The sequence below is a fragment of the Portunus trituberculatus genome, chromosome 44 (genome assembly GCF_017591435.1).
Source record: "Portunus trituberculatus isolate SZX2019 chromosome 44, ASM1759143v1, whole genome shotgun sequence".
NCBI classification, from domain to species: domain Eukaryota; kingdom Metazoa; phylum Arthropoda; class Malacostraca; order Decapoda; family Portunidae; genus Portunus; species Portunus trituberculatus.
In genome coordinates, this window is record NC_059298.1 from 7,516,761 (window position 1) to 7,532,192 (window position 15,432).

The 15,432-nt window shown below is 37.1% G+C and overlaps 1 protein-coding gene across 2 annotated transcripts in view; it reads right to left on the reverse strand.

Annotated features, from left to right (window-relative positions):
• LOC123518898 (GMP reductase 2-like) overlaps positions 1-13,556 on the reverse strand; it is a 28,676-nt gene extending 15,120 nt beyond the window's left edge. The window contains exons 1-3 of one of the 2 annotated variants that reach the window (XM_045279953.1): positions 13,389-13,556; positions 12,069-12,188; positions 6,631-6,789 (exon numbers count right to left, since the gene is read on the reverse strand). In XM_045279953.1, coding sequence (XP_045135888.1) covers positions 6,631-6,789; positions 12,069-12,188; positions 13,389-13,475 — 366 coding nt within the window. In that variant the 5' untranslated portion in view covers positions 13,476-13,556. Of the gene's footprint in view, positions 1-6,630; positions 6,790-12,068; positions 12,189-12,749; positions 13,244-13,388 lie in introns of those variants that run through there. The other variant, XM_045279954.1, reaches the window with a different exon arrangement.
• Positions 13,557-15,432: the final 1,876 nt, after the last annotated feature.

The window sequence follows — 15,432 nt, forward strand, 5'->3', positions numbered from 1 at the left end:
ATTCCTTTCAATTTTTCTTCATAAGGAAGATCCTTTAATTCTGGGGCCATCTTTGTAACGATCTTTTGGATCCTTTCTAGTTTCCTGATGTCTTTCTACTTGTATGGTGACCACACCACTGCTGAAGATTTTAGTCTAGATCTTATCACAGTGGTTATGATTGTTTTCATCATACTCTTACTCATTACATCATACTCCATTAGGGAGGCAGTGGCATAGTGGATAAAGTGGTGAGCGTGGGATCGGGCAGATGTCCATGCACAGGTTCAAATCCCACCATGTATCGCCTTGATACTTTGCTATTTGTCGAGTGGTTCAAAGTTACTTACATGTCACCATGATACCCAGGTTCTCGGTGGTTACACCAAAGATACGTTTGGGTGGTGATATGGGCCCTAATATAGATACTACTATAAATAAAATTGCCTGTGCCACTAATGGGTGGAAGCTTAACAGCACTTCCAATGGTCTTCAAGTTACCTACAGGTGTTATAAGCCAGGAAAAAAAATAAATAAATAAATAAATAAATAAATAAATAAAAATAAATAAATAACACAACCCTGATATTTGTTAGTGTCTTTTATGCTGAAGCAAATAACCCATTTATGTGTCATTCTGGAGTCAGAGTGCCCCAGGTATTTTTCTTCTCTCCTTTTCATTATGACCTCTTCTCCGATTTTGTATTCCCATGTAAGTCTTCTATTACTTTTAGCCATTTCCATCACATGGCATTTCCTGGTATTAACTTCCAATTTCCACTTTTGGCTTCATTCCAAGATTCTGTCAATATCTATCTGCAATTCCATACAGTCACCAATGTTCCTTATTACTCTCAAGAGCTTTGCATCGTCTCCAAAGAAATTTACATATCTACTCAAGCTGTCTTGTATATTGTTAATATATACTTGGAACATAACTGGTCCCAGCACTGAACCCTGTGGTATGCCACTAGTAACTGTGCTACAACTTGATGGGGTGTCTCTTATCATTGTCTTCATTTCCCTTATGGTTAAGTAGTACGTCATCCAATTTAAGATACTTCTCGATATTCCTCCAATGTGTTCTATTTTCCAGAGGAGTCTTCTATGTGGTACTCTGTTGAAAGTCTTTGTAATATCTAAATACAATGTGTCAACTCATCCAACTTTCCCTTGTACTTCATCTATTACTCATGTATAAGAGCTTAGTAAATTTGTTATGCATGATCTTTTTTTTCTAAGACCAAATTGGGGATTACGTATCTACTATTCCATTTTCCTCCAAATATTCAGACCATTTTTCTTTAATTATAATTTCACAGATATTTCTCACAACACTAGTCACTGATACTGGTCTATAATTTAGGGACTCTGTCTCTTTTCCTCCTTTGTATATCGGAACTATATTTGCTCTTTTCCATTCCCTTGGTATTTTCCCTGCCATTAAAGAGTTGTTGATCACATCCCAAATTGGTTCCATCAGTTGTTCTCTATATTCTCTCAGTGTCCAACCTGACATTCCATCTGGTCCCATTGCATTCCTTACATCCACCTTTTCTAGTAATTAACTAAATTTCTGTCTATGTACCACAGCACTTCTTAATTCTCTCTACATCACTTGGTTGTTTGGTTCTATGAAATCTCTGTTTTCATTGAATACTGATTTAAAGCTCTCATTCATAAGTTCACTCATTTCTTCTATTGTTCCATATATCCTATTATCCCTTAATTAACTTAGTGATGATGTATGTGTGTATTTACCTAGTTGTATTGTACAGGGTTCAAGCGGGGCTCATAGTGTCCTGTCTCCATATCTCCATTTATCTAATTTTCCCTTAAAGTTATGCACATTATGTGCTGTAACAACTTCATTATCCAATGCATTCCATTTTTCCACTGTTCTGTGTGGAAAACTGTATTTTCCAATATCCTTCACACTGCCTCATTCTGATCTTTTCATGTCCTCTTGTCCTTCCATCTTCTTCTGTCAACAGCACCAGGTCTTCTTTGTCTATCTGTTCAATATCATTTACTATCTTATACATTGTTATTAGGTACCCTCATTCTCTCCTATCTAGTAAGGTTGGCAGTCCCATTTCCTTCAGTCGTTCTTCATATGTGAGGTCCTTTAATTCCAGCACCATCTTTGTAGCAATCTTCTGTATCCTTTCCAATTTTCTTATATACCTTTTTAGAGCTCGGAGACCATACCACTGCTGTGTATTCCAGCCTGGGACGTATTATGCTTGTGATGATTTTTTTTCATCATATCTTGGTCCATGTAATGAAATGTCACTCTTATATTAGTCAGCATCTTATATGATAGTCCAAATATCTTGCTTATGTGTTTTTTGGGGCTCAGATTTTCCTGTATGATCACTCCCAGATCTTTTTCCTCTTTAGTCTTCATTATTTGTTCCTCTCCCATCAAACAGTTCCATACTGGTCTTCTCTTACTCTTTCCTAGTTTCATTATGTGACATTTCTTGGCATTAAACTCCAATTTCCACTTCGTGCTCCACTCATAGATCTTGTTTATATCTTCCTACAACAGCAGACAGTCCTCTTTGGTTTTGATAACTCTTAGCAGCTTTGCATCATCAGCGAATAAATTTATATAACAGACAGTCCTCTTTGGTTTTGATAACTCTTAGCAGCTTTGCATCATCAGCGAATAAATTTATATAACTGTTTATCCCAATGTGAATGTCGTTTACATAAATCTGACACATAATGGGGGCTAACACTGACCCTTGTGGCACTCCGCTAGTTACTTTACCCCAAGTTGAGGATATATCTCTGATCACAATCTTCATTTCCCTATCCTTCAAATAATCTCTTGTCCATTCTAGCAAAGTTCCTTGCAGTCCTCTTATGTTCTCTAGTTTCCAAAGTAGTTTTCCATGAGGGATTTTATCAAAAAGCCTTTTTAATATCCAGGTATACTGTGTCTACCCATCCATCTCTGTTTTCAAGTCATGCAATAAATCTCGAGTAGAAGCTCAATAAGTTTGATACACATGACCACCCTGTCCTGAACCCAAATTGTCTGTTTGATATGACTTTGATAATTATTTCACACAACTTCTCCAAGACACTTGTAAGTAACACTGGTCTGTAGTTTAGTGGTTCAGTTGCCTTTCCTTCCTTAAATATCAGTATTATGTTGGCTCTCTCCCATTCTAGTGGAACTTTCCCTTCATTTATTGAACTTGTAATTATTTCCCAAATTGGATCCAGTAGTTGGTCTTTACATTCTTTTAACACCCAGCCTGATCTAGCCCCATTGCTTTTCTGACATCCAATTTATCCAATAATCTTCCAATATCCTCTTTGTGCACTGCGATCTCCTGTAATCCTTGGCAATCTCATGTCCTATTAGGTTCTGTGAAATCATCTTCTGCAGTGAACACCGTTTTGAGTTCTCATTCATTATCTCACACATTTCCTTCTCTGTTTGGTATGTCTTCCCTTCTTTAATTATTTTTCAATTGTTTCCTTATTCTTTGTTTTGCCATTTATAAACTTGTAGAAAAGTTTGGGTTCATCTTTGCTTTTATTCACTACATCTTTTTCAAAATTTCTTTCTTCCTCTCTTCTTACTCTAATATATTCATTTCTGGCATCTTTGTACTGCCATCTGTTATAGTCATTTCCCTGTTTTATGAATTTTTTCCACGCTCTATCTTTTGCCTTGTTTGGTACAATGCATCTAGCATTGTACCAAGCATGTATTTTTTTCTTAACTCTATAAACAGGTACAGTAAGCCCCGCACTTGGTAAATTGATTAGTCTGGCAAAACTACCGCCAAGTGCGAATTTCGCCAAGCCCGAGTTCTTTATACCATATAAATTGCCTAAAAAATGCCTCAATCAATCTTTGGTCATTGCCAAAGTCCCTCTTTTGATCCCTAAAATACCATCTTTTGAGCTGAAATAAAATCTTTTGCACTCACAAATTAGAACACATGTACAAAACAGACCAATAAACAATAAATAAAGCTAATAAGACATGATATAACGGATGTAACTCCCGTTTTTCCACCCGTTTCCCTCGCCCACATTCGTCTTTGCCGCCACCACCTTTGTCCTTATCCCCACCAGTATCACCTGTTGCACTGGTAGAGGCCATGTTGGCAATAAATCACCAGAATTCATTCCCACGCTGGCAGAACAGAGGCTAGCACAAACAAAATGACTGAAGAGGACTTTCACACTGCGTTCTGATAGGTATAGAGAGAAGTCTGATGTCACCGGGGAGCCGCATGGTTCGCCGTGCGGCCACCAGGGTACCACCAAGTTTGTATTCAAATCGCCAAGCATGCACTTGGTGGTCCATGGCCACCCTACCGCCAAAAGTTAATTTCGCCAAGCTGAGACTCACTAAGTGCAGGGGCTTACTGTACAAATTTTTTTTACTCCCTCATTATATTTCTGTAAGAATAAATCATATTTCCCTTGTATTGTCTTTCTGTACATAATGTTACTCCACTCAATATCACCAAAATAGATCCTTAATTTTTCAAAATCTGCTCTTGCATAATTTAATCTCTCTCCTTTATAGTCATCTCTGTAACTTATCTCATCTTCCTCCTGAATTTGCATCTCTAATATCACATGATCACTTCTTCCCATTGGACTAAGGTATTGTATGATTGGAGGGGGCTCTGGTTTCTTTGTGAAAACTAGATCAAGCAACAATGGTTCTTCTAGGCACTTTATCACCTTTCTTTGCATATCTTTACGTTCTTCTGTTCCCCATGTATTAGTCTGGTGGAACATGTGTAACTATAATTTTTCTCTTCTTCAATTCTTCTGTTTTGATTGTTACTTCCATTACTTCCACTTTGTCCTCACCAAATTACACATCTTCCACACGTGTGTGTGTGTGTGTGTGTGTGTGTGTGTGTGTGTGTGTGTGTGTGTGTGTGTGTGTGTGTGTGTGTGTGTGTGTGTGTGTGTGTGTGTGTGTGTGTGTGTGTGTGTGTGTGTGTGTCACTGTGTCGTCTGCTGGTCACCCAGCCAGTCTTTCCCCTATGGAAAGAGCTGAGCTTGTAGTGACCAATCAACTGGTAGGACTGAGACCACACCACACTCCACACACCGGGAAAGCGAGGCCACAACCCCTCGAGTTACATACTGTACCTATTTACTGCTAGGTGAACAGGGGATACATATTAAGAGGCTTGCCCATTTACCTTGCCACTTTCTGGGACTCGAACCCAGACCATCTCGATTGTGAGTCGAGCGTGCTAACCATTACACTACGTGGTGTGTGTGTGTGTGTGTGTGTGTGTGTGTGTGTGTGTGTGTGTGTGTGTGTGTGTGTGTGTGTGTGTGTATTTACCTAATTGTATTTACCTAATTGTAACATACGGGAAAAGAGCTATGCTCGTGTTGTCCCGTCTCCATATCTATTAATGTCCAGCTTTTTCTTAAAATCATGAATATTCCTTGCGTTGACCACTTCCACGTCTAAACTATTCCATGCTTCCACCCTTCTATGAGGGAAGCTATATTTTTTCACATCTCTCCTATAAGTGGCCATTTTTAGTTTTTTCCCATGCCCTCTCGACATTCTTCCATTCCACATACACAGATCTTCCCTATCCATTTTTTCCATGCCAATCATCACTCTGTATATTGCTATCAGGTCTCCCCTTTCTCTTCTGTTTTCCAGGGTTGGAAGTTGCATTCTTTTCAGTCTGTCTTCATAAGTCAAATCTCTTAAGTCAGGCACCATTTTCGTTGCAGCCCTCTGTACTTTCTCTAGTTTCCTTATGTGTTTCTTTAAGTTCGAGCCCACTGTATTGTTGCATATTCAAGCCTCGGTCTTATCATTGCAGTAATTATTTTCTTCATCATTTCTTCATCTAGATATACTGAACGCCACTCTTATGTTCCTCAATAATTTCAATACTTCTCCAATTATTTTGTTTATATGTCTCTCTGGCGATAGGTCATTGGTAATTGTCACCCCAAGGTCTTTTTCTTCATGACTGGTTTTATGTCTTCATTTCCTATCTTGTACATACTCCTGATTCTTCTTTCACTCTTGCCAAACTCTATTTTCTTGCATTTTGTCGTGTTGAACTCCATTTGCCATGTACAGCTCCATTTCCATATTCTGTCCAAGTCTTCCTGGAGTAGTTCGCAATCTTTGTCACATCTCACTTTTCGTAACAATTTTGCATCGTCTGCAAATAGGCTCACATAACTGGACACCCCATCCACCATGTCATTTATGTAGACTGCGAACATTACTGGTGCCAACACTGATCCCTGTGGAACTCCACTCTCCACCAATCCCCATTCTGATGGTCTGTCCTTAATTATTGTTCTCATTTCTCTTCCTACCAAAAAGTCTTCCATCCATTTTAGTAAACTGCCATGCACTCCTCCTACCATTTCAAGTTTCCAGATCAGTCTCTGGTGTGTGTGTGTGTGTGTGTGTGTGTGTGTGTGTGTGTGTGTGTGTGTGTGTGTGTGTATTTGAGGAGCAACAGTTGATTCCTTGAATTCACAACTTAGTACTCTGCACACACTCTTCTAGCTCTTCTCTTCTGTTATATTGCATCCTATCATGGCAAAATACAATGCTGTTTTTTTTATCAAACATAGTAAATAAACTTTTGTGGAATTTGACCTCACCTCAGGAAACTGTCCTAGAACTTTCTGCAGTTTGTCCCAATCAGAATCTGATGTGCCTGAGGATGCTGCCACAAAGCCAAGCACATCCTTGTTGTTGTTTCCAAAGTCCACCCACTGCTCAAACGTGTAGTGCTTATGGATGGCAGTGAAGCATTTGTGCTGAAACACATTATGGCCACTGGTGAGAAACAAAATATTTTTCTAAAGTGAAATAGACAATAAAACTGGGAGCTAAAATCTCATTTCTAGGAATGGAATGAAAAGAGATGAGTTTGACATAAGCCCTCCTTGCTTCCCAATATGCACATGAAATCTACAGCCATAAGTAATGTTATCTAAACGTAGTAGAGGAACTTTGCTTATGCACTGACATGAATGAACAAACATGGTAGTATACAAGTATTCATTAACAAACAGCCCTACTATCTCATGTTATATAAAGAAAAAAATAATCATAGATTTTTATTTAATTAGCATGCATGAATAATTTATTTATCTTGTCAAGTGACCTGTGAATAACATCAAATGAGACAGTCATATATGTATAGGCTACATGTATACTGAATATTATAATGGTACTTTATTGTACTCACTGTGGAACTCATTATGAACTTTTTAGGACTTTTTGGAAAAAAAATTGGATAAAAACATATGCATTTGCAATTCAGAGACAATATAACAATTATCTTCTCAGTTTAAAAGAATATAAACACAATAATAAGTGAAAAAATGCAAAAGATAGTGAATACCTATTACATATGTCTGTGCAACCATGAAGAATACCAAGACAGTAGGAACAATGGGTGCCTACATATGTACATGGTGCATACAAATATACAGGATTCTTAGATTACTCCAATAAGAGGATTAAAGGGAGCTCATAACAAGGAAGAGGGAATGTGGATACCAGAATGGAAATATTCAAAAGGCTGTTTGAAAAATTACAACCCTAGAGTCAGGATTCTTCTTAACATTATTAATACAGTATCATTCAAGGGACTTGGTTAGAAAAAGACATATTTAAGAAGTGTAAAAACAAAAGTAAAAGAATGAAATACTAGCAGGAGATATAATTCTACTACTTCAAGAGCCATAAGGATCGGCAGAGCAGAGATTTTAGTGCTACCAGTAACCAAAAAACACATAAATATTGCTTGTTTGTGACTGGTATAAGGATTCATTGTAGTAAGTGCACCCAAATAACACAAGCTACCATTACATCTTACAGTCAGATTTTTTTAACAAGTGTACAGGTAAAGATTAAAGTACCATGGCACCAAGAAGACAAAAATAAGCAGCTGTTCCTTACATGGGGAAAGAACCATAAACAGTTTGTAATATGACAATGCTACAAATGCTGACCTGTGGCTGCAGACATCCTAGGTTTCTCCTGTAACAGAAAAGTGACTTAATGCTGAGTTAACAACATCCCACTACTACCTATAATAAGTGACTTGTCGGATCAAGTAAGGTATTGATTTACTTTAATAGAATGTAATAAAATCTAAGAGCCACTCCTAAGAACTCCTTCATAAAGCTAGTCAAAACATGAAAAATTGTCCCCATTTGTTCTTGTCCATACAATGAAGTCCTCTCTCTCTCTCTCTCTCTCTCTCTCTCTCTGATATTTCAATCCTATGTTCTTTAATTATATTTAAATCTTTCTTTTACAGTCCCAGCATCTACTTGATCGTTTACAAATTGTTTTCTCATTAAATTTCCTTCAGATCTCTCCAAATAACTGAGCCATGTGCTGTTGCATTCTCCAAGTCCTGCCACTCCAAAGTGCCAAGACTTTTATATTAACTTTCAATGCCTCAACCATCCATCTTATTCCCACAACATGAATCTCCCAAATAACTTGTTTCCTCTGCCTGAATCATAAATCTTCCACGTCAGTGTCTTCCTCATATATGTCAAAGATGTTTTATACAAATGTACAGTCAAAGTCAACTAGAGAGTGACCTTCTCAATCATCTTCATTGTTTTCAGTGTCTTCCTTTGATCTCAAGACTTCTGATCTATTGAAAACCAACCAACTGTTAGCTTTTGTAAGGAGATTGTTAGTAGGTCTGAAGATTCAGGGAAAGCACTTAACACAATAGGACAGAAGATAATTTTACTTCTGGGTTATAACAGAGGAAACTCTATACCTATAAACTTACTGTCCTTCATCATACATCTCAAAAATTCAACCAACTCTAACTTGAAATATTTCCTAGATTTCCTATGTGTGTCCCAAAGACACAATTTTCTGTCTCATAACATCTTTTATCATATTCTCTTTAAGCATCAATGTTGACATATATGAGAATCAAGGTATCTGAAGTCATCCATCCTGGACTATTTATACAGACAGTGACATAACATACCTTTGCTATTTTCTTTCACATATGTTGAAGCTTTCATCTATTTTCACATTCACTTTAATTTGTGCATTTGCACCTTTGTGATGAAAAGAACATATTTCAAGATAAGTTAAACTTTGAAAAGAACAAAAAGAAGTGACAAAAAATCTCATATGAGGTATGGGCTTATGGAAGCTGCTGTCTGTTTGTACTTGCTTTCTCATACTAAATATTTCAATGCTTAAATAAACACAAATACTACAGTTATCTATACACTGAGCAAATTATGGTGAAATATAGTACTGTATCTCAGATTCATTAATTTCTAAATACTCACATAGTAATCTACTCTACGTGAATGCGATATTAATGACAACTTTTTTCTTAAGTAAATGAATATCAAGGGATACATGGTCACACACACACACACACACAAACAAACACACACACACACACAGTGGGTGGAAGAATCAACACAGTACAGAGGGGAAGAAGAACCATCAATGCTTGACCTAGTATTCACAAAGAAGCCAGAGCTCCCTCCTATCATACAATGGGAAGAAGTGACCATGTAACATTAGTATTAGAAATGCAGGAAGAGGATGTGCTAAGATACAGGGAGGACTACAAAAATGGAGAAATTAAATTATGCAAAGGCAAATTTTGAAAAGTTAAGACAATTTCTTGGTGGTATAGACTGGAGAAACATTTTGAACAGAAAAGCAATACAGGGTAAATATGAATTATTCCAACAGAAGTAGAACGAGGGAGTGAGGAAATACAGTGGAGACTCAATATCTGAATCTAATTCGTTCCAAATGGCTGTTCGACTATGAAAAAAGTTTGACTATCGATGACTATAAGTATGGAGACAGGACAGCATGAGCATAGCTCTTTTCCTGTAAAACACAACTAGGTAAATACACATACACACACACAGATGGCTGGAGAACAGACATATGCATCTTAGAAGCTTTAATCATCACAGTAGTTAGTAAATCCTGTTTATTCTACAGAAGATAATCATATTCAAGTAAAAAATAAATCCTACTCAGTGGGTGAAACCAACAGCGAAACTGTTCCACAATAACACCAACATACAAGAATGCATATGCTAAAGACAGGTAGCACCAGTTGATACTTACTGGTTCTTTATGTAATGATAATCCCAAGTTTGGGACCTAGAGAAACCCAGGAAGTGCAAGAGCACTTTATTTCTCTAATGTTTTGCCTACAAGGCTTCCTCAGAGAGAATGATACAGGCCACTGTCTGAGCAGTATATATACACATCAGGTTGATCATGCCTTGGTATGCTGGGAAATGGAGCATGCTGATTGGTTTGTTTCAGGAGGGGTCTCCCAGTTATTGTGATGACAAGCTGGGCTGCTGCACAGGAAAGGCAGCCTAGCTTGCCATCACAACTGGAAGACCCTACTGAAATGAACCAATCAGCATACTCCATTTCCCAGTACACCAAGATGTGATCCACCAGATGTCAGATGTATATATGTATGTATGTATATATATATATATATATATATATATATATATATATATATATATATATATATATATATATATATATATATACTGCTCAGACAGCAGCCTGTATCATTCTCTCTGAGGAAGCCTTGTAGGCAAAACATTAGAGAAATAAAGTGCTCCTGTGCTTCCTGGGTTTCTCACCATCCATATATATATATATATATATATATATATATATATATATATATATATATATATATATATATATATATATATATATATATATCTCTCTCTCTCTCTCTCTCTCTCTCTCTCTCTCTCTCTCTCTCTCTCTCTCTCTCTATATATATATATATATATATATATATATATATATATATATATATATATATATATAACTATTGAGTTCTGTTTTTAGATTTAGAACTAGCAACTTCTACAAACTAAAAATTCAATAACTCATGATGTTATCTAATTTGTGGCTTTCCATTACAATAAAAATTACACAAAATTTTGTTTTTATTACTGCAACCTATTCCACATATGTAAAACTTCTTGCTTTATCAATGGATATCAGAAGACAATATTTTAAGTTTGAAAATAATATGCATTTCTATTAAACCAATTTTTGCTTGCTATGTCCAGGTCTATTCAAATTATATAAAGTGTATTGATCTGCCATAAAGTACAGTGAAGACTCAATACTCAAATGTCTTTTAAGTTAATCTTCTCAATACTCAAACACAAAAAATGGACTTGGTTCTCGAAAAAATATCTGGTACTAAAATGATCTGATACTGGTATTTCAGTATTCCGCACACCAGTGCACATCCCTAGCTGTGGTTGTGAGAACAACATTCTCCTGTGCTCTGTCTGTAGTTTTTCCTTTAGAAACTTACAATGGTACCAAAGAGGCTTATTAATGGTGAAAATAAGAAATCTATTGAGAGTGCAAGTGTTAATGAACCACAGCCCTCCACCAGTGGGGTCATGGGAATCACACCAGCAGACGAGTTACCAGACATCTTCATGGATGGTGACTCGTCCTTCGATGAATAACCTCCCTCCTCCTACCCACCTTTCTCTCCTCCTCGTCTATGTTATCCATCACAAATCTTCACTTATGGTAAGTACATATCAAAATTATGAAAAAATTTACACTGAAATTTTTGAAAACTTAAGGTTTTGCTGAGGTTAAAACAAATTACATGATTTATTGATATTTGTAGTCACACTTTTTGATACTTAAACAACCATTTGGAATGAATTAAGTTTGAGTATTGAGTCTCTGGAGTCCATTGTATAAAAGTTGGTCATAACACATGCAGTAACATAGACTATCTCTGACACAAAACTGCTTTATACATTTTACTAAAAACATATTTACCTGAAATATGATATAAAAACCTCTATTAATATTTTCTTTGCATTCATTTGAGTCTGAAAAAAAGCATAGTAGTAATTATTGGGATGAGTAACATTTTCTTTAAATGTTTCCTTTGTTGAGGACATCAATATTTCCATGAGTCTTGTATCTTGGTGGTTTCTGAAAGGAGGAACTAGAAAGAAGAACTGTACTACAGCACTAGGCAGCAAGATATTACCTTAGCAAGTTCTTTGGCCATCATGAAGGTCCCCACGGTGTCCATATTGGCTGCTATGATGGGGATGCCGCTGCATGTCTGCTTCGAGTTCCTGAAGGTGATGTTCCTTATCAAGTCCACCTGAAAGAGATATATATATATATATATATATATATATATATATATATATATATATATATATATATATATGTGTGTGTGTGTGTGTGTGTGTGTGTGTGTGTGTGTAATTCACCTCGGTCGTCTGGTGGTCACTTGTGTGTGTGTGTGTGTGTGTGTGTGTGTGTGTGTGTGTGTAAAAAAAAAAAAAAAAAAGCCGTGCTTAAGAAATTACTAAATCTGCTCAGAGAGGACAAATATCTATTATACTGATTTGTCACGTGTGTTGAGAGATGGCGTATAAATAATGACACAAAATATCAATATCAATAGAACAATGGATAACCGATATGTTGTACAATTATATGTATTTAAAACGAACCTATATAGAGTTAATAAGTAGAAATATGCGTACAATCAATACTCTCTTTCTCTCTTAATGACCCAACAAAATCTTATGCTATTAAAAATTCTGAATACATTCTTGCTAGTAGGTTTGCAGACTGAAATCTGATTGGCGTCAGAGCGATCTCCTGCCAACTAATGAGCACTGCTTAAGGATATAATAATTATCTGCATACGTACACTAAATCCACGTATTAATTTGGTCGAAAACTATTGATCTGCCATGATGTAAACTGTCGTATATGAGGATATGCGTTATTTGCCTTCCTCTATATAGTGGTGCTGCTGTTATATTTCATAAGTTCATTAGCATTACAATAAATGTAGAGCTTCATCCATATCGCCTCGGGCCATGAAACGCACCAAATCCTCGCCGCAATTGCCTATTTACAAGTGCAGCTGCCTTACGAATGGCGACTCCTCAAGTGGTAAAGATGTGAATTTTCTATGAAGCCACAAACGAAAACCATATGTGGGCAGCCCTGAAGACAGTGAAGGTCCATGCCACTCCATATTGGCAAATCTAACACACACACACGAATGATCACGCAGGCCGCCGGGTATTTTCTTGTTGCGACGGAAATTCCACAAAATACTATCATACAAGGAATGTGTATAGGGGAGTGTGGCGTGATACTCTGGTGGTCCTAACTGTCAAGGCCGTACGTATGTAATAAACCGCCTTGCAACACTTGCAAGGTTACAAGGAGCCCACCACCAGGCAGCCAGCCAGCCAGCGGCACCTGAATTAAGCAGACCATTGTGCAACATTACCACCTCTCACTCTAATACTACTATACTGCTACTTTTCACACTTACGTCTGAGCGACTTTTCAGTGTAGATCTCTTTGGACGTAGAAGAACATCTTTGAAGTCTAGTTTGATATCATTATCTATGCGAGGCATCGTAGTTGTAGATTTCAGTCACGAAGCGCGATGTTACACAGCCTCTACCTTTCCTCTCGCCGGCTGGGGCTGGACTGGTTGAGTGTGGCACCTTGGCACTGTGGTGATAGGTACACTTGTTGCCATTCACCGTGATTTTACTCATCTTTCACTGCTGTTACTCAGACTGCGTTGATTAGTTTAATATCTATGTAAGGTTATGGTCTTATGAATTCGTATTTGTCTTAAAACAACAATGCTGAATTAACAAAATTTAAGGCAACACCGAAACTGAATTCCACCAGTAAGTAGTCGATATTATTTTGTGGAATATATGCAACTGCCGGGCGGAGCCACTTTCTGCAAAGAGAGGAGTGAATAATGCATTGCATTCTCGATTATTGTGAAGCTGCCGTGCTGCGGGTAGTGTGGTACCTAACAATGTAGAGATAAATTTTACCTTTACCTAAACTGGGACACTGGGAAAAATCATGCAACAACAATAACATCAACAACACTGTGGTAGTAGTAGTAGTGGTGATGAAGGTGGTTGTGGTACTTTCGTAAGTCTGATTGTGATGGGCAGTGGCATGTTGACATGCAATTTTCTTAGTTTGAGCGAAATCATCATCAGTTTAGATTGATTAAGGTATCTATAAGATGTGGTCTTGGTGATGTCTGCTTGATATGTATATACTGCGACTACATGACCAATATATACATCACATATGACAGCTAGTGCGGTACTGAGGCATGCATGAGGGCGACATCGATTCCAGCCGGCATATAGTTATGCTTCCTTTAATAAAGATATGGAGTTATTTGTCTATTAGCTTCTGGCAAGGAATAACTCAGGAAGCTTTGTCGGTTTCATGCACGATGATTCAGTTTCATAGAGATGCTGCATTGTAACTACATGAGTTATTTTGTATAGATGAAGGTTCACGAGAGGTAACGAGTGATTGAACATGATTTCTTTATACCATATGCTACCATGCGAGAATGATTGCCAACCTTAAATTAATAACTCAGCCTTCATGCAACTGAAAGTGCAGCACCACATTAATTTACGATTTGTTGTCGACATTTAACGTAGACTTAGCTAGCTACAGGAGGCACATACGTACGTTAAATATAGCTTCTCTACACTTTTCTGAAAACTACTATTGAGAACGAAAAGGTAGTGAATTAATAATATGACCAGATATCAGATCAGGGAACAGATAATGTGGCGGTAGGCATGAGGTATGAATTACATCACCACGTACCTCAACCCTTTCATGACTCCAGCAGGATTACGGCGTCCCCTTGACAACACCCCCCACCCACCCTGCCCCGCTCTCTCTCTCTCTCTCTGTGTGTGTGTGTGTGTGTGTGTGTGTGTGTTGCTCAAGACTATAATACAATAGAGCTTCGATCGTAATTAGCAAAGAAAACAAGAGTTTCTTTATTGATGACTTGTCTCATGTTGGGGTGTCTTGAAGGAGAAAAGAATGAATATCTATGACGGCATTTAGATAAGACACTTAAAGTCAAAACATATGTGAGTGTGTGTGTGTGTGTGTGTGTGTGTGTACGATTGCTTCAAAGCTGTTGAATACATTCATGTTTCAGTAACACAGACACTAGATAGTGACTAACTACAATATAAAGAAAAGAGCTGCAAATTATTAATTGCCTCTTGCTGATAGACTCTGGACTGCATGGTCGTGTATATTGTCTGTAAATCAGAGGTTGACATATGATATAAATGACATTATGTCCTTTTAGAATGTAAAATGTATATTTTTGCATAAACATATAATAATATACGATGCTGTCCCATAGTAAAGTAATGAATAACACTAAATTAACATATTCTTTGCAAGCAATTTGTCATGATCAACTCATCTATATAGTAACATATAACGTATTATAAAAATTATTAAAATATTACTGCTTGCAAAATTCTCTCTCTCTCTCTCTCTCTCTCTCTCTC